The sequence below is a fragment of the Trachypithecus francoisi genome, unplaced genomic scaffold, assembly GCF_009764315.1.
Source record: "Trachypithecus francoisi isolate TF-2019V2 unplaced genomic scaffold, Tfra_2.0 Lachesis_group20, whole genome shotgun sequence".
NCBI classification, from domain to species: Eukaryota; Metazoa; Chordata; class Mammalia; order Primates; family Cercopithecidae; genus Trachypithecus; species Trachypithecus francoisi.
Genome location: NW_022681466.1, coordinates 38960084 through 38981938, shown reverse-complemented (window position 1 = coordinate 38981938; position 21855 = coordinate 38960084). Strand labels below are relative to the sequence as shown.

At 44.5% G+C, this 21855-nt stretch overlaps 3 protein-coding genes across 3 annotated transcripts in view; 2 read left to right on the top strand and 1 right to left on the bottom strand.

Moving 5' to 3' along the window:
- The first annotated feature begins 844 nt into the window (after positions 1 to 844).
- AMZ2 (archaelysin family metallopeptidase 2) lies at positions 845 to 12678 on the top strand. Its single transcript, XM_033183888.1, is given in 10 exon segments — positions 845 to 1461; positions 1769 to 1854; positions 2921 to 3203; positions 3523 to 3696; positions 3788 to 3806; positions 3808 to 3903; positions 8179 to 8189; positions 9371 to 9534; positions 10585 to 10761; positions 12337 to 12678. Coding segments are annotated over 9 exon segments (1116 nt in total). The 5' UTR covers positions 845 to 1461; positions 1769 to 1818; the 3' UTR covers positions 12493 to 12678.
- LOC117067382 (chromatin accessibility complex protein 1) lies at positions 6805 to 8712 on the bottom strand. The gene has a single exon (XM_033183887.1). The coding sequence runs from the start codon at positions 8639 to 8641 to the stop codon at positions 8246 to 8248; it is 396 nt and encodes a 131-aa protein (XP_033039778.1). The 5' UTR covers positions 8642 to 8712; the 3' UTR covers positions 6805 to 8245.
- A 1974-nt stretch (positions 12679 to 14652) lies between the features above and the next one.
- ARSG (arylsulfatase G) overlaps positions 14653 to 21855 on the top strand; it is a 143470-nt gene continuing 136267 nt past the window's right edge. Inside the window, exon 1 of the mRNA XM_033183866.1 lies at positions 14653 to 14929. The gene's annotated coding sequence lies outside the window, so the exon portion shown is untranslated. The remainder of the gene's footprint in view (positions 14930 to 21855) is intronic.

The following is a 21855-nucleotide window of genomic DNA, read 5'->3' as shown; positions in this document are numbered from 1 at the left end:
GCTGAGGCAGGAGAATCGCTTGAACCCAGGAGGCAAAGGTTGCAGTGAGCCGAGATCGCACCACTGCTCTCCAGCCTGGGCAACAGAGAGAGCCTCCATCTCAAAAACAAAACAAAACACAAAAGTAAAGAAGAAGAAAAAGAGAATGGCGAGGCCCAGAGAGACTGAACGTCTCACCCGATGCCACAGAGCTAGCACAGCCCTAAGGCAGGCCCCGCGGTGCCTTTCCGACCTCACTGCCCCTCCTGGCATCCGGGTTTCGGCCTCGGAGCGCCAGGAACTGCACGAGGGCGCGCCCCACACTTGAGCGTCTGGGTTCCAGCCTCGGCCGCCCCCAACAAATAAAGAAGGGAAAGTCCTGCGGGTGACGGCCCCGGGGAGCGCCGCAGCTCTACATCAACCTGTGGCGGCCGCCAACTCATTTGGGGCCACGCTGGTTGCATTCGTCACGCCTGGACGCCTCTCAAACCCGCGGCCTGTCAAGCAGTCCCACACGGGCAACCCCGGCGACGCGGGCGCGTCTGTGGCTCTCGAAAACCAGGCGGCGCAGTCCCCACGAGGGCAGGTAGGGAACTGGCGACTGAGGGGGCCGAAGGCTTGGGGTTGTAGCCCCATCGCGACTCTGGAAGAGGCCGGCGGGCCGCAGCCACCGAACTCCAGCTCTGCGCCTGCCCAGGAGGGCCGCGCGCTCAGGGGCGTGGCGCGGGCGGGTCGCGAGTGGGGCGGGGCTCACAGGGCGTGCGAGACGGAGCGGCGCGGCGGGTGGCGCGAGGGGCGTGGCGCCAGTGGGCGTGGCGTGGCGTAGTGCGGGCGGGCACGCGCGTGAGAGCAGTCGCGGGTGGGTGGGGTCGAGGATTGTTGAGTCAGGGCCTTTCGCGGGTGCTGTCAGAGCTGGGCCGGGAACCCTAGGCGGGGCAGCCGGGTCGTAGAGGCGGGGGCCAGTCGCGGTCGTGGAGAGGGTTGAGGATGTGGGAGGGGTGGACGTGACGGAAGCCGCGGGGACTGCGGGGGCGGAGCGCCTCTGGGGAGCCAGGGAGGCCTTTCCAGAGGCTCCTGGGGGAAGAAGAGGCGAAGCAAGAGTACCCGGGGAACCCCTACTCCACCCCCAGCCGGAGACTGGGTTGTGCCTGCACAGACCAGAGCCCACAGTGCAAGTTGCTATAGGCCACCAGCCAGCGTGGCCAGCTCCTCCCGGTTTGCCCCGATGTTCTGGTTTTGGGACCAAAGCATCCCAGGCCTCCAGCCTACTGCAGTGACCGAATTCTCCGCCCCCTACCTGTCTTCTCCCGCAGCTTCCCTAGATTAGGCTTGGGAGGCAAGAGGAGGCCTCCTGACCTTTCACACTGCCTTTTTAATATTAAGATGAAGGCACACTCCACAACTTCTTTTTTCCGGCCAGGCCCAGACATGTCCGTCCTTGTAAGATAAAAGCTTCCGTGGGAGCCTTTCTTCTTAATCAAGGTAGGTAGACTACAGGAAGGTGCATCTTGTTTTGTATTTTGTCCTGTAGAAGTCAAATTTCTGCCCACTTGTGTAGGAGTGAGGATGAGCCTATGCTCATATCAGAGCTTGAGTGCAGAGACATTTGATCTGGAATTTCAACCAGCCTCTTCAACCCCAGAATTCAGAGGTTCAATCGGAACAACATTAGCTTAAGTTTTCCCATCAGCTGTCTATCATTAAACTGGCAAAATCTAGATAATTAGAAAATATGACAGAAATGATCCAGACAGAGATGTTCAATTTTTTCCTTGTCTAATTCAAAAAGCCTCGTGGCGGAACATCTGACCCATTCAAGAGGAAGGATGAAAGCTCTACATGGGAACACGATGTGAATGGAAGAAACCTGTCATTGTGAGTCTGGCTTTTGATTAGTCATCTGATGTCTTCCCTAATGTGACGTGACTTTGAGGCCGTAAACTTCAGTGGCTAAGCTGTAGCTTCTCAGCTTGCAGTTAAATTGCAGAAATGATAGGGCTTACATTAGTTTTGTTTTTATTTGATGTTGAAGATCTTTGAGTCACATTAGAAACGATGAGTATTTTTCATGTGGCACTAATGAGTCAATTCATAATAGTGTTTTTTGAGACAAAGTCTCTGTTGCCCAGGCTGGAGTGCAGTGGCACGATCACGGCCCACTGCAGCCTCGACCTCCTGGGCTCAGATGATCCTCCCACCTTAGCCTCCCAAGTAGCTGGGACTACAAGTGCACACCACCATGCCCGGCTAATTTTTTTGTAGATACGGGATTTTGCCATGATGCCCAGGCTGATCTCAAACTCCTAGGCTCAAGTAGTCCTTCTGCGTTGGCCTCCCAAAGTGCTGGGATTATAAGCGTGTGCCACCGTGCCAGGCTAATACTATTATTCCCTGAACAAAGGAAATTGGGTGTGAGGTCCTGCTCCTATGATCACCATGAGGTTTTATTTGTTTGTTTTGGACTCTTGCCTAGGCTGGAGCACAGTGGCACGATCATGGCTCACTGCAACCTCAGCCTTCCTGGTAGCTAGGACCACAGGTGTGTACCACTATGCCCAGGGAATTTTTAAATTTTTTGTAGAGACAGGGTCTCACCATGTTGCCCAAGCTGTTCTCAAACTGTTGGCCTCAAGCAGTCCTTCTATTCCAAAGTGCTGAAATTACAGGCATGAGCCACCAAGCCTGGCCACCACTCGTTTTTGTAATGGGAGCGGGTTCCATATGAGATGGAGGAATAGATTTCATGATCTTCTTTTTAATTTCTTAGATCCCCAAGAAATTGATTGGACGTGAGGAAACCACTCTTAAGTGTGACCACTCTAAAGCATTAGCAATCAGTCATTTCATTCTAGGGAGACATCAGAGCTGTATATGGAGGATAGGTAAAGTACCCAATATGGATGTGTATTTTTATATTTGACTACTTGTGTTTCTTTGTTAGATGCAAATAGTACGGCACTCCGAACAGACACTAAAAACAGCCCTCATCTCAAAGAACCCAGTGCTTGTGTCACAGTATGAGAAATTAGATGCTGGGGAACAGCGTTTAATGAATGAAGCCTTCCAGCCAGCCAGTGATCTCTTTGGACCCATTACCTTGCATTCTCCATCAGATTGGATCACCTCCCACCCTGAGGCCCCCCAAGACTTTGAACAGTTCTTCAGTGATCCTTACAGAAAGACACCCTCTCCAGACAAACGCAGCATTTATATACAGTCCATTGGTAAATACTGGTAATGTGCTGGTTTTGGTTCGGTTTTGCCATGGCGCTGTTGTCAGGAATAGTCCGGGCTATTGGTCTGATTCAGATGGGCCGTTTTAGGATCATTTTTGATATTCATTGCGATGGTACAAGTTTTGTAGCCAAACTGACCTAGAACATTTTGTTTCCTTTTAATTCATAGCAACACCAATGAATGATAAAGGTGTATTGAAAATTTAGAGTTGGTTTTGTTTCTAATTTGAATCCTCTTACTCATAGACTGGGTAAACACTGAATAATCATCTTAAAGTCTGTTTTTAAATGTTCTTCCATATTATAGGCTCTCTAGGAAACACCAGAATTATCAGTGAAGAATATATGAAATGGCTCACGGGCTACTGTAAAGCATATTTCTATGGCTTGAGAGTAAAACTCCTAGAACCAGTTCCTGTTTCCACAACAAAGTGCTCCTTTAGAGTCAGTGAGAACACACAAAACCTATAAATTCATGCAGGTGAATTACACAACTTTGCAATTTGAACTGAGTAAAGGAAGCATATGTATATACTATACACTCATACATTTATGTATTTCTTTTTAAGTAGGGGACATCCTGAAGTTCGTGAAAAAAGAAACCTGAAGATGCCTTGTGTGTTGTGGGAATAACAGTGATTGATCTTTACCCAAGAGACTCGTGGAATTTTGTCTCTGGACAGGCCTCTGACAGATGGTATTCCTTTTTTTGGCGTTGTTAGAAGCTTCTTCAACTTGAGAATATTTGAAGATGTTAAAAGAAGGGAAAAAAATCCAACCAAGAATCATATTGATATTTAAAACTGTATAGTATTTTCAGTGGAGACATTATGCCATAATGGGAAGTGTGCTGTTGGTAGATTCTGATAATCTAGGTTCGGGTTGGCCACTCACTACATACATGACCTTAAAGGTAACAATACCCACATCATGGAGTGATTTGGAGATAATTTACATAAAAGTGCCTATACATAAAAAGTGTGTATAAACCTGGACAACATAGACCACATGTCTACAAAAAAATTAAACTAAATTAGCTGGGCATGGTGGCACAAAACCTGTAGTCCTGGCAACTCAGCAGGCTGAGGTGGGAGGATTACTTGAGCCCAGGAGGTTGAAACTGCAGTGAGCCGTGATCACACCACTGTATTCCAGCCTGGGCAATAAAGTGAGACCCTGTCTCAAAAAAAATGCATATATAGGCCTGGCACATATATAGGCATTCAGCGTAACAGCTAGTAAATGTCAGTAATTCAGTAGCAAGGTGAATTAAAGCAATTCCAGTTTGAACTATCATTAATGGATGTGAAAATCTTGCTAATTGTTTTTCAGTTCTTTTCATAGTCATCTTGCATAGATAGAATAGCCGTAGACTAAGTGTATGCTTCTTTCTCATCCTACGACATTGCTTTTTGTTTTTTAATTTAAAAAGGCAAAACTTCCATCTTTGATTTGAGATACATAATAAACCTTGACTCACTAGGAACTCTGCATGGTAATATTGGGGATGGGAAAGGTTCTGGAAACAGGTCATATTTTCAACCCAATTTTTTTTTTTTTGTCATCTCTCTACTTCTCTCCTCCCCTTCATTTTTGCTCTTACTTCTCTAACTTCATCCCCAATAATCCAAGACAGACGTGAAAGGGAAAAGGCCCTCCAAGGGGAGTGGTTCATTAGTGTTCTGGGGATGGGGAGAATGTACAGGGAACATCCTTAGAGTTTATGGTCTGTCTGGATGTTACATTAGCCTTAGGATTTGTGGGGGGTGGTAAACTTTTTGGTACAAATGTTTCTACTAGAGTTGGGAGCTGTAGGGTTATGGAATCTCTTCCCACCTATTCCTTTATTCTTTATTCTCCATTTATGTGAGGTTTCTTGTAGCCCCCCATGGCCCTACCAACATGTACTCTTGGAGATGTGGGTCACTACTCTCTTACTGATTTTGGTAGTGTGAGGTAGCTTTTTATCATATGTTTTCTCTTTTATTATTAACCTGATAGAGATGGAAACATTGAAAAATAATTTTATCTACCTTTTATTTTTCTTTTGAGACAGGGGCTCCCTCTGTCACCTGGGCTGGAGTGCAGTGGTGTAATCATGGCTCTCTGCAACCTCAACCTCCTAGGTTGAAGGGATCCTCCTGCCTCAGCCTCCCGAGTAGCTGGGACCACAGGACCACCACATCCGGCTGTTTTTTTTTTTTTTTTTTTTGTCGAGATGGGATCTCCCTGTGTTGCTCAAGCTCATCTCAAACTCTTGGGCTGAAGCGATCCTCCTGCCTCAGCCTCCCAAAGTGCTTTGATTACAGGTGTGAGTCACCACACCCAGCTAAAAAAAAATTTTTAAACCACATGTTCGTTTATCTAGATATTGCTAGCTGATTTATCTTATGTATTTGAGGAGGTCAGGAAACATTTCCCCAAACTGTTTTTACTTTAATTCTTTTTTTTGTAAGTTTCTTAAATATTACATGACATGAAAGATTGACATAGGAAAGTAGCAGGATTATACAGTGACAGTATCTTAACACGGTGGTCTTTTCTCCAAGTTTACAAAGATTCATATTTTTAAATTGGGATGCATTGACTATGAAAGAAAATAATCTTCTGTTTGTAGGATTATTGGAAGAAAGAAATGTCCTTGCTGAAAGTATTACTGTAGTGAGATATGCTCACACTTGATTGGCCAGAGGGGATTACTTGTGATACATGAATAGATTTAGTGTTTTCTTAACTTCCAGAATGCTTTTTTCCCTAATTTTCGAATATCAGTCTACACTTTCTGGGTAAAGGGAGGCGAAGAAGTTGTTTTTGAATCAAATTAGATTGAACAAATCTATGAGTTTATTTTCTTTAAAAATGTATTACTTGGCCAGACGCGGTGGCTCACGCCTGTAATCCCAGCACTTTGGGAGGCCGAGGCGGGCAGATCACAAGGTCGGGAGACTGAGACCACGGTGAAACCCCGTGTTTACTAAAAATACAAAAAAAAATTAGCTGGGCGCGGTGGTGGATGCCTGTAGTCCCCCCTACTCAGGAGGCTGAGGCAGGAGAATGGTGTGAACCCTGGAGGCGGAGCTTACAGTGAGCCGAGATTGCGCCTCTGCACTCCAGCCTGGGTGACAGAGCGAGACTGTCTCAAAAAAAAACAAAAAATGTAGTACTTTAAAATAAAAACTGAATGAGAGACATAAATAAAAGTGATCATGTAAACAAGTCGAATTATGAAGCAGTACCCTGTAGAGTGGGTTATGTAGCAAACCGTGCTCTCTGTGCTTGCAGAGATGGTTGATATAACTCTAAATGTAACACAGGAAGTCAGTTACAAGGGTATTTATTCTGGTCACCAGACACATAATAGAGTTGGGCTGTTCTTTAAAAAGGGGGTGGGGTGGGGCAGGGGAAGGGGTTATTCTGTCTAAAGCCGTGGTTTAAAGCATGGTCTTGAAGACATCAGGGCAGTTGTCTTCAGTCAGTGCTGCGTGAGGGAAGGCCAGCAACCCCTCCAAACACACGTGTAACAGATCTGTTTAGTGTGTCCTTAAAGAGTGAAATCATGACTGCCTATTCATGTGATTTTCTTTTTATTTTTAAAAATATTTTATTTTAAAATAAATGTTAATGAACAAGAGGGACGGAAAACACCAGTGGTTGCCAGGGTGCAGGAGAAGAGACTAAGTACAGGGAGCAGGGGAATGTCCTGGGTGATAGACCTGTCCCATAGATTGGTTACAAAACTATGCATTTGTCAAAATTCACAGACTAGACACTAAAAAGGGTGATTTTACTGAAAGTAAATTATAAACTTTTTTATTTTTAAAAAAGAGATAATAAAGGCCAGGCATGGTGGCTCATGCCTGTAATCCCGGCACTTTGGGAGGCTGAGGCGGGCAGATCACTCCCGAAGTCAGGAGTCTGAGACCAGCCTGGCCAACATGGTGAACCCCATCTCTACTAAAAATAGAAAAATAGGTTGGGTGTGGTGGCACACGCCTGTAATCCCAGCTACTCAGGAGGATGAGGCAGGAGAATCACTTGAACCTGGGAGGCGGAGGTTGCAGTGAGCCAAGATAGCGCCACTGCACTCCAGTCTGGGCGACAGAGTGAGAATCTGTCTTAAAAAAAAAAAAAATGATAATGAAATGAGAGGAACCAAACATTTACCCTATGTGAGGTTAAAAAAAAAAAAGGGCTTATGATAGATTTTCTCTTAGAGACAGTAAAAATAAGTACCAGGAATTTAAAGCAAAGAACAGTAAGATGAGAGAGATCTTCAATATACAAAATGTTTCAAAACATTTTTTTAGTACAACATGCTTATACAAGAGGTAAGACTTATTTTTGTATTTGATTTGATAATTTGACTTGGAATATTTCTGTGGGAATAAAAGTGTTAGAATGCTTATTTTAAGTTTCTCAAAATTTGCAGGCAGTAAGCAAGGCCTTAAAGCCACAGAGGGCTCTAAAACTAGTTCCATAAAGCATTTTACTGTAAAAATATGTACAGATCTTTAATAGAAAAGTATATTTCTTTACAGTAGAAAAATATCTGAACAGTCAAGACAAAAATTCAAATATAACATACGACCTATAAACTACATATTTAGCTAAAACTGAATTGAGCTGTTTATAAGAACTGATTCCAAAATATACATACATGAATTTACATAACTGATATGTAGAAGTTCTTCCAAATCGACTGTAAATTGAAAAGTTAAAATTGGCCTTGCCTCTGCAGTTTGGAGCTGCAATGGCTGCCAGTATCGGCTGCTTTCTTGGTGCCGGAGCTGCAGGGTGGGCCTGTCAAGGAGGGACTGCTGTCTGGGTCACTTTCCCTCTGGCTGTTTGTGGCGCAGGTGCATGAGGCGCTCAATCTTGGCCTGGAAAGAATACCTCGAAAGAATATCATGCACTAGAAGTCTGTGAGGAAGTGAAGACGCTAAAAGCGGGCAGTGCTGTGTTTACTTACAGACGGTGGAGCGGGTCCAGGGCAGTCCTCGCCAGGCTTGTTTTTAAAGCATTTTTTTGGTTTAGGATTCAGCTTCATCATGGTCACTTTGATTATCATTGTCATTCTCCTCATCTTCGTCCCTCTTTTCCTCTTTAAGCATTTTCAGGTATTTACTAGCTAATATCTTCTTTGGTAATATATCTGCAAGAAACTGAAAAGTTTCTGATTCCTGTGCAGTATTTGCTAAATCACTGTAAGTCAGTACTTTCTTTTCCTTTCCACTGCCGTGTCTGTAGGAATAGGTGGCTAGGCATTGAACAAAGAGCTCCGTGGCCTTGGCTGTGAGCACCAACGCCTCCTGGTTGATGCTGCACACCTCGGGGGAGCTCTTCATGATGACCCGGATGCGGGATAGAGGCAGCGAGATGAGCTGCTGCTCCCCGCACTTGTCTTTGCCCACGACCACGTCCGCCATCTTCCCACCCCTCGCGCGGGTGGCAGCCGGCGGGCCCGACCGCGAAGTGGCTGCCTTGCCGGCCAGCCGGTGGGTGCCTTTTTGTTTTTTTTGAGACGAAGTCTAGCTCTGTCGTCAGGTTGGAGTGCAATGGTGCAATCTCGGCTCACTGCAACTCCGCCTCCTAGGTTCAAGCCATTCTCCCGCCTCAGCCTCCTGAGTAGCTTGGATTACAGGCACCTGCCATCATGCCTGGCTAATTTTTGTATTTTTGTAGAGACAGGGTTTCACCATGTTAGCCAGTCTGGTCTTGAACTCCTGACGTCAGGTGATCCACCTGCCTCGGCCTCCCAAAGTCCTGGGATTACAAGTGTGAGCCACCACACTCAACCCAAGTGGTTATTTTTTATGATTCCTTTTTGAGTACTTGATTTGGAGTACTTGCTACTTCAGAAAAAGACTACTTTTGTGGGAAAAGACTGTCTGAAACTTCAGTTTGTCAAGTATTTCACCTCAAGTCCATTAAGTTTTACAGGGCAAGGCAAAGTGAATAGCAGCAAAAGATTTTGATAGGGAAATCCGGGGCAAAAGTCTTTCTTTTTGGTGGCAAACCATAAATGTATCACATGGTGTGGACACAGTGACACAGAGGTGTACTCACTGGCCAGATGGGCCAGCAGGCTCTTCTTTCTTTGGTCTTTCCTCAGGGACCTTACTCTCATTCTGTCGCTGCTTGTCCTCTTTTTGTAGGTGTGGGGATATTCAGCTTTGCCAGGTATGGCAGTGATTTTTATAACATGCGCTATGAAGGCAAAGTGAAGAAGCTCAAGAAAACATCTTCAAGTGACTATTCAATTTTCGACAACTGTTATATTCCAGAAATAACTAGTGTTTTACTACTTCGATCCTGTAAGGTAAGTGACTAAAAAAATCTGACAGGACGATTTTTTAAAAGAGAATCTTAGTTGCATGAATTGTATATTGTCAGTCTTTAAGGCAATATTATAAATGACTTTGTATCGTTTGTATAATTTTGGTGCATAGTGCTTGACTGAAATGATCAATAAAGCAAGGTAAATGGATACCTTCATATTGAAATTTACAGTATCAGTGCCAGTTTTTTGTACTACTGGTGACACACAGCCTTGGCTGTACCCATGTGTTCTCTATTAGTGTAATTACTGAATTCTGGCGTGAACGGGTAACCTACGTGTTCAAGCTACTGTAGTCATTGGGCAAAACTGCCTTCCCCAGGCCTTTGGAGGACATCTGCTCTGGCTTCTCTGGGAGCATGGGCCTTCCTGCCCTGGGCTCCAGGCTATCCTCAAATATAGTTATCCTGGCAGTTCCTAATCTCCCCAACTATTTGTTGGGGTTTGAGAGCTACGCCTCTTAGAACTACATTCTCTAAGTGTGTTCCATGGGTCCCCTGTGTCATTGCCACCTGATGTTCTCATTAGCATGCACATCAAGCCCCCTTTCTCCCAGACCTACTGAAATCAGCATCTCTAGGGGAAGGGCCCCAGAATCTGAATTACAATGAGTATCCTAGTCTAGATTAAGGGTTCTCAACCAGGGGTGATTTTGCCATCCAGGGAATATTAGCAACATCTGGAGACATTTTTGATTTTCAGGATCAGGGAGGGAGTTCTGTTGGGATCTAGTGGGTAGAGCCAGGGATGCTGCAAAGTATTGTGCAGGGCACAGGACAGCCTCCCACAACCTGGTATTATCGGTCCAACATGTCAGTGGTGTTGAGGTTGAGGAAGTCTAGAGCAGAAAGGCAGTAAGACATTTGGGGAGATGAGGGATTATTAAGTCTTTGAAGGTCTGGACGGGGTGAAGTTTCGGTGATAATAGTAAGGGAGTTGATTCCTATGTTTCTTGGAGAAGCAGGAGAAAGAAGAGACGTGTAGCTTAATGTGATGGTGGTCTTATAAAGCCTCAACATGATTGTCTTGCAGACTTTAACCCATGAGATAGGACACATATTTGGACTGCGACACTGCCAGTGGCTGGCATGCCTAATGCAAGGCTCCAACCACTTGGAAGAAGCTGACCGGCGCCCTCTAAACCTTTGCCCTATCTGTTTGCGCAAGTTGCAGTGTGCTATTGGCTTCAACATTATAGAAAGATACAAAGTAAGTTGCGGGGTGGACAGTGTAAAGAGGGGGAAGTGGTTATCTGAGTAGCAAGCTGATGTTTCTATTATATCCTTCTCTAGAGTTATAGTTTATCAGAGGAAGTTAGTGTAAAGATAAGCAGGAAGCTGCGGTTTAAAAACATGTGAAGAAATGCCCTTCTTAAGAACTTCAGCTTGCCTTTGAGTGATTTATGCTTACAGTTCAATGAGAAATAGTAGAAGTTTCTCTGCTTCTCTTCCATTTAGGGCAAGAGAGTTTGACTTTGCAGAACAGAATAAATATTGGTATGTGTGGCAAAGTTCATTTTTTTTTTTTTTTGAGATGGAGTCTCGCTCTGTCACCCAGGCTGGAGTGCAGTGGCACGATCTCGGCTCACGCAAGCTCTGCTTCCCGGCTTCACGCCATTCTGCTGCCTCAGCCTCCCGAGTAGCTGGGACTACAGGCGCCTGCCACCACGCCTGGCTAATTTTTTGTATTTTGTTTAGTAGAGACGGGGTTTCACCGTATTAGCCAGGATGATCTCGATCTCCTGACCTTGTGATCTGCCTCCCTCAGCCTCCCAAAGTGTTGGGATTACGGGCGTGAGCCACCGCGCCCGGCCAAAGTTCATTTTTTAAACCCTATAAGTGTGTGGACAAGATTTATCTTTCCAATATGGGACAGAGGTATGATGTTCATTAGGAGGAAAAAATGATTTTCTTTAAAAAGAAGAAGGAAAGTACCTAATCTCAGTATGTGTGTGTGTGTGCCCACACATGCCCACAAACATCAATATACATTCATGTGGCTACTCATGGGTGTGACTGCGCATTCAGGTGACTGCACAGAAATGTCTACACACGTGTGTTCACATACATATGTCTATCCATCCCTATGTGTACACTTATATATGTATATACGTACATGTCAAATTAATACAATGTCGGCCGGACGCGGTAGCTCACGCCTGTAATCCTTGCACTTTGGGAGGCAGAGGCGGGCGGATCACGAGGTCAGGAGATTGAGACCATCCTGGCTAACACGGTAAAACCCCGTCTCTACTAAAAAATACAAAAAACTAGCCGGGCAAGGTGGCGGGCGCCTATAGTCCCAGCTGCTCGGGAGGCCGAGGCAGGAGAATGGCGTGAACCTGGGAGGCGGAGCTTGTAGTGAGCTGAGATCCGGCCACTGCACTCCAGCCTGCAGTCTGGGCGACAGAGCGAGACTCCATCTCAAAAAAAAAAAAGAAAAAAAAAAAACCCCAAAAATTATATAATGCCTTGTGGAATATTTAGCAAGTTGAGAAAAAATAACATCCTATCATGCTAGTAACAAAATGTAAGAATGAGTGTATTTCCTTTTCATCTTTTTTCAATGCGTACTTTTGACATCATTTGTAATTCTGTGTATATTTGGTATGCACCATTTCACTCAGTATATCATAAGCATTATTTCATATTCACACCATCATTATCAAATGCAGCATCTTCATGGGGTAAGATGTCACTCTATATCTAGAAGCCAATGCTCTTCTCTTGTCTCATAGTATTTTGCTGTGGTTTGTTGAAATGCGCATCTTTCCTGTTTTTCCAGGTACTGGTGAGGTGGATTGATGATGAATCTTCTGACACACCTGGAGCAACTCCAGAACACAGTCGTGAGGATAATGGGAATTTACCGAAACCCGTGGAAGCCTTTAAGGAATGGAAAGAGTGGATCATAAAATGCCTGGCTGTTCTCCAAAAATAAGGACCTTCAATTAGGAGTGATTGAAATAAATGACTACTTGCATGTTATGCTTTCATTTGGGTGGAATACCTCATCAGAATAAACTACTGATCTTGTGCTGTGTCAGAGTAACAGACTAGAACCTTCTTTCAAGTACCTGAATTGAAATGAAACTCATTTTGAATAATAAAAACTCTAGAAACTCTTTATCTTCTCATCTTGCTGGCCTGGTCTGTGGCAGCAAGCACTTTATTTCCATTCCCCAAATATGCTTATGTCTCCCAAGAAAGCTGGGACTGGTGGTAACGAGCAAGTAAATAACTTGAAAAAGAACTGTAGATGTCCCAGGGAACCAACCAACATAATTTCCAGGGGGTGATTTTGTTTTTAGAAGAGCTGCTCCCCTCTGTTAGGCCCAGCCAAGTCACATTTTTGGACGTCCATGGGCTCTGATCTTCACCACAGCCCTCCTCTTCCGAGAGCCTTCCTTACTCTCTGGAGTGCATTACCTCGTTTTTTTCTCTTGCTGGTTGTCACCTTATCCCTGAAAGAATGAACAGCTTGTATCAGTTTTTAGCAGCTTAAAATATGACCTCTCAGGAATATTTGCAAGTGAAAATAACAATGGTCCTTACACTACCACAACATTTGGTGGTGGGAGTTCTGTTGCAGTTGTGAGCTATAACAGAGTCATTTATTTATGAGAGATCTTACAAATAGTGTGTAATGGTATTTATATTTGTGAGTGTTACACTTTTTCTGTAGATTTAGAGCAGGTTTCAGGTTTATTTCAGTAATAATGTCCTCCTCACCTTCTTACGTTGTGAAGTGTTTACTTGAGTCAGGGAGAGAGTTTAATGGGGTTATCTGTCGGGGTGCCATGAATGCTGATGAGGACCTGCAGAGTGCGAACATCAGCCCCGTTGCTACGGGGGGTGGAGGTGGAAAACCTCAGACTTGACAAACCACCTCTGCTGCATAGATGTGTTTTGGAAATTAGACATTACAGTGAATATTTTATGGAATGCCAGTGAGCAGACAGCATTTCCCACTTTCCTATCTTACCTTGAGGGTAAGACTTAGAGGTTTCGTTTTGTTTTGTTTTTTTGTAATTTGAAACCTAAATTCTTTCATTGTTTGATGTACGCAATATGATGTAAGGCACATTTTATACCCTGAGTCAGTGGTTTCCCTTGGATTCATTCTCCTACTTGATTGAACCCATTTAAGTCGTTTTAGAAAATGGTGGTTTGCTATTAAGATTAATTGGAGAGAATACTTGGTCATTCTATTAGCAAAAAGAGACTGATGGAGTATGGTGTTTTATGGATTCTGTCACAGGGCTTATTTCCTCCTTGAATAATGTACTTTAAAAATTATTATCTATTCAATTACATTTTTTTTTTCCTACGAGGTAAGCACGGTTTTAGTCCTGTAGATCAGCCTTTGTCACAAACTCTTTTGAACTAAGATTTGCCTAGGTGAATAAATTGGGGATGACGGTTGTCTGGAGAAGATATATGGTCCATTTGTGAATACTCTGCACTATGAGATCAGGAGAAAAATCATCTAAGAAATCGTTCACTCTTGCTAAAAATTTTATGTGATGCATTTATTCAGCAATCATAAGTGCTGTGTATAACTTGTATATATTTTTGGACAATTTCTTAGGGTTCAGCTTAAAAATATAATTTGCCTACTGCAACTAAATTTTATGTACTATGGTTAAATCTTTGTTGTTTTAAAAGATAACTTCCACTAAATAAATCCAAGCAGATTTTGTTCTGCAAATGCTGAATGAACAAAGTATTGAACTAAAAAGAGGATTAATAATTTTCTACTGTCTAAATACTCTTAGAAATCAGTTAATTTGTTTCATTTATGTCATAGATCCTGATCCCAGTCACCTGTGGAGTGAGTGGCTCTCCAGTCAAGAGATTTTTCAGGCCTCAGACTTTTAATGGTGAGGGTTAAATAGAAGAATTTGGCGAGGATTACCCGTCCGTTCTTGTCCAGCTTGCTTTATGAAACACACATTCCCCTGATATGAATAATTTACATTTGAAGCCCTACGAGAGACAGAGGACGGCGTTGCTCCCTCTTGGGAGCGGGAGTGCTGAAATCGAAGCAGGCAGCTGCGGGACCGCTATAGCCGGCCCTGCGCTCGGGCCCTTCCCGGGCAGGAAGCGCGTAGCTGTCTCCGGCTGTGGCCAGACGGGTACGGGCGCGCGGGCCCAGCAGCTGCGAACCGCCGACGCACCACCTGTTTCCGCGCCCGGGGACTTCCCCTGGCGGGGCTCAGAAGTGTGGGGTCGGTCGCTTGGCCTCCCTTGGCGTCAGCGACCCAGGGTAACAACCTCCACTGCCGCCCGCCGTTCGGGTCTGCATGTGGAAGAGCCACGTGTGCCGCGCTCTGGGCATGGCCTTGGAAAGTCAGGACCGCGAGGGCAGCAGAGCAGTGAGTGGAATCAACTCCCCAGTAGAGTATTTAAAAAGTGCTTCATTGAAGAGTTCGAATCTCAGTCACTTTCTAGATTCTGATATCTAGAGTAGCGCTGTCCAATAGAAATATAATACAAGCCACATATATGTGCTGAATTTTTCTAGTAGTCGTATTAGCAAATGCATAAAGAAGCTAGTGGAGTTAATTTTAATAGTATATTCTGTTTAATCCAGTGCATCCAAAATATTATTTCAATCAATAACAATATGAATGCTGAATATTTTATATCTTCTTTTTTTTTGTACTGTCTTCAAATTCCCGTGTGTATGTTACACTTGCAGTACATCTTACTTCCAACTGGCCATATTTTCAAGTGCCCAACAGCCCCATGTGGCTTGTGGCTACAGTATTGGACAGTGCAGCTCTAGACCAGTACCCAACTCTAGTGTACCTGGAAAAATGCACCCATGATATTGAGTTGCTGGGAGAGGAAGGCTTATTTCAGGAAAAGGTCATGCAAGTCTTCTGTCAGTACAGCCAGTGCTGACATTCAAGCTGAAAGGGTGTAGACACTGTAAAGGCCTCTGGCTTTGCTATTAACTTGTTTTTTTAAAAGCTTGATACTATTCTCTATTACAGCTTATTTGTTACCCTCCCCGCTTCATTTTCAAGGGCCTGGTATTGTCTTCAAATGCATTTCCATTTTTGGAAAGCGGAGTCATAAAGCATTAATAATGTGGAGACTGTTTAGTCCATTTCATGCATGAGGACGCAAGCCTGCAGCAGCCGAGTAAACTTGCTTGTTGTTTAACCAATGGCAAAAATGGGATCAGATCCCAAGTCTCCTGTTGAGTTATTTGTTGTTTTCACTGTGCTACATGACCTCATTGAAGTAAAATATCACCAGCCAGAACCTAACCATTTTCCCCCCAGATTGTTTACAAGGGGTTATACATGATTGAACTTTCAGTTTCTTTTCTGTTCAAGTAGAGCCGTCTGGGATTGCTCAAAGTTGGAGAAATCAGTCTATGTACTTCTGCCTTAGTGCCAAAAAAAGAGAGGTGCAATATTTATTTATTTTTGAAATAGGGTCTTGCTCTGTTGCCCAGGCTGGAGTGCAGTGGCATGATCACGGCTCACTGGAGCCTCGACCTCCCGGGCTCAAGTGATCCTTCCACCTCAGCCTCTCAAGTAGCTGGGATTACAGGTGTGCACCATCATGCCCAGTGTATTTTTTTTTTAAAAATATTTTAGAGATGGAGTTTTTTTCCACATTGCCCAGGCTGGTCTGGAACTCCTGAACTCAAGCAATCCACCTGCCTTGGCCTCCCAAAGTGCTGGGATTACTGATGTGAGCCACCATGCCCAGCCAATAGTTGTAATATTTAGTAAAGCTCTTGTGATTAGTTGAGGTATTAAAAGAAAGCATTATGAAAAAAAAAGTCTACTGGAAAATAGTTAAAATCTATTGGGGCAATATGTTCAAACTCACAGACCTCCACACTTAACCCAGTATTGATTTCATCCCACTGTTTTCTTTAGTGTCTGCTCATGGATCAGTTTTTTCTTCTTTACAGCTGACCCACCTGTATAGTACACTACTGCTGGGCAGTCTGAGACCCATCCAGCCTCGGACGCTGAACCGGTGGGTTCTGAGCACAATGCTTTCAGTGTCCTGTGGTTATCCAGCTGTTTCACAGCAGCACAGACTCTCTTGAGCTGTAACTGTCAATAGATACCATTTTTTTCTCTTGTGTAACTAAAGGGAAAAAACGTCTATAGCTCATTCATTCATTCATGTATTTTTTCATTCAACAATATTCATGGAGCACCACCTACTGGGTGCCAGGCCCTGCTCAAAGCCTTGGGAATATAGCAGTGAACAAAGAACTCCTACCCTAATACACTAGTGGATGACACAGAGAGTCAAGGAATAAACAGATGCTTTATTTTATTTTATTTATTTTTTTGAGATAGAGTCTTGCTGTGTCACCCACGCTGGTGTGCAGTGGTATGATCTTGGCTCACTATATCCTCTGCCTCCTGGGCTCAAGGTGTCCTCCCACCTCAGCTTCCCAAGTAGCTGGGACTACAGGCACGTGCCACCACGTCTGGCTAATTTTTGTATCTTGTAGAGAGGGGTTTTACCATGTTGACCAGGCTGGTCTCAAACTCCTGGGCTCAAGCAATCTGCCCACCTTAGCCTCCCAAAGTAGATGCTGTTATAACCTAATGTCAAAGTAAACGGATAGAAACAAGTACCATTCTGAACAGGATAGACAGGAACGCCTCCTTAGGGAGGTGGCATTTGGAAGTGATCAAATTGAAGGGTCACATTGTATATACAGCTCAGGGAGTACCAAGCAAAGGGAACCACAAATGCTAAGGCCTGAAGCTTGCAACGATAAGAACAATTTCAGAAACAATAAGAGAGGCCGGGCCTGGTGGCTCACACCTGTAATCCCAGCACTTTGGGAAACCAAAGTGGGCGGATCACGAGGTCAGGAGATTGAGACCATCCTGGCTAACATGGCAAAACCCCTTCTCTACTAAAAATACAAAAAAAAAAAAAAAAGAAAGAAAGAAAAGCCAGGCATGGTGGCAGGCACTATACTTGGGAGGCTGAGGCAGGAGAATCACTTGAACCTGGAGACAGAGGTTGCAGTGAGCCAAGATCGTACCTTTGCGCTCCAGCCTGGGCAACAAGAGCGAAACTCCATCTCAAAAAAAAAGGAGGGGGGGGCCGGGCGTGGTGGCTGTCGCCTGTAATCCCAGCACTTTGGGAGGCCGAGGCAGGCAGATCATGAGGTCAGGAGATCGAGACCATCCTGGCTAACATAGTGAAACCCCGTCTCTACTAAAAATACAAAAAATTAGCTGGGCATGGTGACATGCGCCTGCAGTCCCAGCTACTCGGGAGGCTGAGGCAGGTGAATCGCTTGAACTTGGGAGGCAGAGGTTGCAGTGAGCCGAGATCACACCACTGCACTCCAGCCTGGGCGACAGTTTGAGACTCTGCCTAAAAAAAAAAAAGAGCCAGTGAGGCTAGTATAACAGGAGCAGAGGGAAAAGGAATACCATGAGGCAGTTCACGCAGGGCCCATTGCTAAGGATTTATGTCAGACTTGTGCTATAAGAGGATTACTGTGGCTGCTGTATGGAAAATTAAGGTGGGGGTGGCGTGTTGCAAGAGTGGAAGCAGGCAGGCCAGCTAGAAGACTACTGTAATAATCCAGCTAAGATGATGTTGGCTTGGATCAAGGGTCCTGGTGCAGTTGGCAGAAGCAGTCAGCTCCTGGATATATTTAGAAAGGAGAGCCAATTGGATGTGTGGAGGAGTGGGTTTGAGGAGGAGGATCCAGAGTTCTGCTGAGGACATTTTAAGTTGAAGATGCCTAGTTTATATGCATGCCCTGCCGTGCGGGCAGAGGTAAATCAGGAGCTCAGGGACAAAGTTGGCACTCAGAATGGGAGGTGCCGGTGCAGAGAAGGTGCTTAAAGTTCTGGTTGAATTCTAGGGCGTGTAAGTTGTTAGGGAAGTGAGTGTGCTTGTTCTTGAGTTGCTGGAAAGGCGTATGAATGACACAAATACATGGCCACAATATGTATTTTCTCAGTAATATTTGGGGAAATGTTCTGGGCATCAGGTTTCCCCGTCTAATTTTCCCTGTAGGAAGCGGATAGTCATTGAAGTAGTTTTGATTTGGGTGTGAGTTGTTACATAGAAAGCAAAGTTGTAAGTTCTCTTGCCACTTTTCTTGTTCTGCACCTTTAGAGAGTCATTACGAGAACTGAACACTAGGGGGACCCAGTTTCCTTACTTATGCAACGGGGGCTGGCCCAGCTCTGGGCTCCGGTCACCCTCACTTAGGACACATGCAATATAAACACAAATCTGAAAACAAGGGCAGCGTCTCTTTTCTCAATGCGATGTGTACTTATAGCAGTGATCATTTTTGCGTGTAACATGTCTGAATTCCTTAAATAGGTCATTTTAAGTAATGTGCATAACCATCAAAATTTTTCTTTTCTTTTCTTTTTTTTTTTTTTTTTGAGACGGAGTCTCGCTCTGTTGCCCAGACTGGAGTGCAGTGGCGCGATCTCGGCTCACTGCAAGCTCCGCGTCCCGGGTTCACGCCATTCTCCTGCCTCAGCCTCCCGAGAAGCTGGGACTACAGGCGCCCGCCACCACACCCGGCTAATTTTTTTTGTATTTTTAGTAGAGATGGGGTTTCACTGTGTTTGTCAAGATGGTCTCGATCCCCTGACCTCGTGATCCGCCCCCCTCGGCCTCCCAAAGTGCTGGGATTACAGGCGTGAGCCACTGCGCCCGGCCAAAATTTTTCTTTTTTGAAACAGGGTCTCACTCTTTGCCAAGGCTGTGTGCAGTGGTGCCATCTGGACTCACTGCAGCCTCTGCCCCCTGGGCTCAAGTGATCGTCCCACCTCAGCCCCTCGAGTAACTGGGACTACAGGCATGAGCCACCACACCTGGCTAATTTTGGTTTCGCCATGTGGCCCAGGCTGGTCTTGAACTCCTGGGCTCAAGCAATTCACTCACCTTGGCTTCCTAAAGTGCCGGCATTATAGGGATGAGCCACCACACCTGGCCACTGTTTAAAGATTTAAAGGCAATGGCTTCTAAACTCTAATTCCCTATTCATGAGCCCCATATTTGCAAACTTTTGAAAATAAGGATCATGATTTCTTTTATATTTTAATTTTTAATTTTTATTTTTTGAGATGGAGTCTTGCTCTGTCACCAGGCTAGGTTGCAGTGGCGTGATCTTGACTCACTGCAACCTCCACCTCCCAGGTTCAAGTGATTCTCCTGCCTCAGCCCCCCAAGTAGCTGGGATTACAGGTATGCACCAACACGTCCGGCTAATTTTTGTATTTTTAGTAGAGACATGGTTTCAGCATGTTGGCTAGGCTGGTCTCGAACTCCTGACCTCAAGTGATCTGCATGCCTCGGCCTCTCAAAGTGCTGGGATTACAGGTGTGAGCCACCGCACCCAGCTGAAGGATCATGATGATTTCTGATTTATAATAGTTGAATTGGAGTATGGAAACTAAATGTAATAAATACTACTTGATGATTTGAATCTGCTCCATGAGAATTCTGACATATAATCCATTTTCTATTTTATCACCAGGTATTAAGCAAAGGGAAAGGCAAATGCTCAAAAGCTACATTACATGTTATTGGAGTATAAAACATATAACATTGTTAAAAGGTTTGGACACATTTTGTGTTAGTTGCGGATACATAGGTCTTAAAAGAGTAGTACATGATCTTAACTCTTTTTTTTTTTTTTTTTTTGAGACGGGCTTTCGCTCTTGTTGCCCAGTATGGAGTGTAATGGCGGGATCTCGGCTCACCTCAATCTCCGTCTCCTGGGTTCAAGCGATTCTCCTGCCTCAGCCTCCCAAGTAGCTGGGATTATAGGCATGTGCCACCATGCCCGCCTGATTTTGTATTTTTAGTAGAGATGGGGTTTTTCCAAGTTGGTCAGGCCGGTCTCGAACTCCCGACCTCAGGTGATCCACCCGCCTCGGCCTCCCAAAGAGCTGGGATTACAGGCGTGAGCCACTGCGCCGGGCCCAACTCATTTTTATAACTAGAATAATTTTACTTTTGGGGAGAGAAAGTCTACGTAGAACCCTATGTAGACTTTTAACTGAAACCTCTTGAGGTCAACAAGCTTAAAGCCAATCTTTTTAATCAGGGGAAGTGAAAACATAATTAACAACCTGGTGTGGTAGCTCACGCCTGTAATCCCAGCACTTTGGGAGGCTGAGGTGGGCAGATCACCTGAGGTCAGGAGTTCGAGACCAGCCTGGCCAACATGGCAAAATCCTGTCTCCACTACAAATACAAAAATTAGCTGGGTGTGGTGTTGCATGCCTGAAATCCCAGCTACTTGGGAGACTGAGGCAGGAGGATTGCTTGAACTCGGGAGGTAGAGGTTGCAGTGAGCCAAGATTGTGCCACTGCACTCTAGTCTGGGGGACAGAGCAAGACTGTCTCTCAAAAAAAAGGGTTAACTTATTGATCTTTCCTATTTTGGGGCAGTTATGATCTAAGAATTACTTTGACCACAATAAATCCTTTCCCATGGGTCAGGACTGTTAGTTTTCAGAGTTTTGCTTCTGGCAGTACTGACCTGTGCCAATGTTACAGATGTGTGGTGAAGGGGCTAGAAACTGTGGTCCACAGGCCAAATCTAGTCCACTGTTTATTTTTTATGTTTTCAGCCTGAGAGCTAATAGTGTTTTTTTTTTTTAACGTTTTTATGTTATTGAAAAAAAATATATATTTCCTGTGTGAAAATCTTGTGAAATTCACATTTCAGTATCCGTAAATAAAATTCCATTGAAAAATTGCCATGTTCATTCATTTATATATTGTCTGTGGCTGCTCTTGACCCTCAGTGGCAGAGCTGACTAGACAGAGGCCTCATGGCCTGCAAAGCTTTAAATATTTACTATCTGGACCTTTACAGAAAAAGTTTGCCAACCCCTGGCATGTAGAGTCCATGCTGTTTACTTACAGGTTACAACAGTTCTTAGAACGATTCTGTGACTGGGTGTAGTCTTTAACTATTTGCCTTTATGACTTTTGATAGGCTTACTCTGGGTACCATGATATCATTTCATTCATGTGTTTTTCATTAATAATTAAATTACATTGCTGCTTTCATTCTTATTTCGATTCTTAGATGAAAATGTGCTTCTTCATTTGATTATATTGTTTAATTTTTTTTTTTTTTTTTTTTTGAGACGGAGTCTTGCTCTGTCACCCAGGCTGGAGTGCAGTGGCGCGATCTCGCTCACTGCAAGCTCCGCCTCCCGGTTTTAGGCCATTCTCCTGCCTCACCTCCTGAGTAGCTGGGACTACAGCACCTGCCATCTCGCCCGGCTAGTTTTTTGTATTTTTT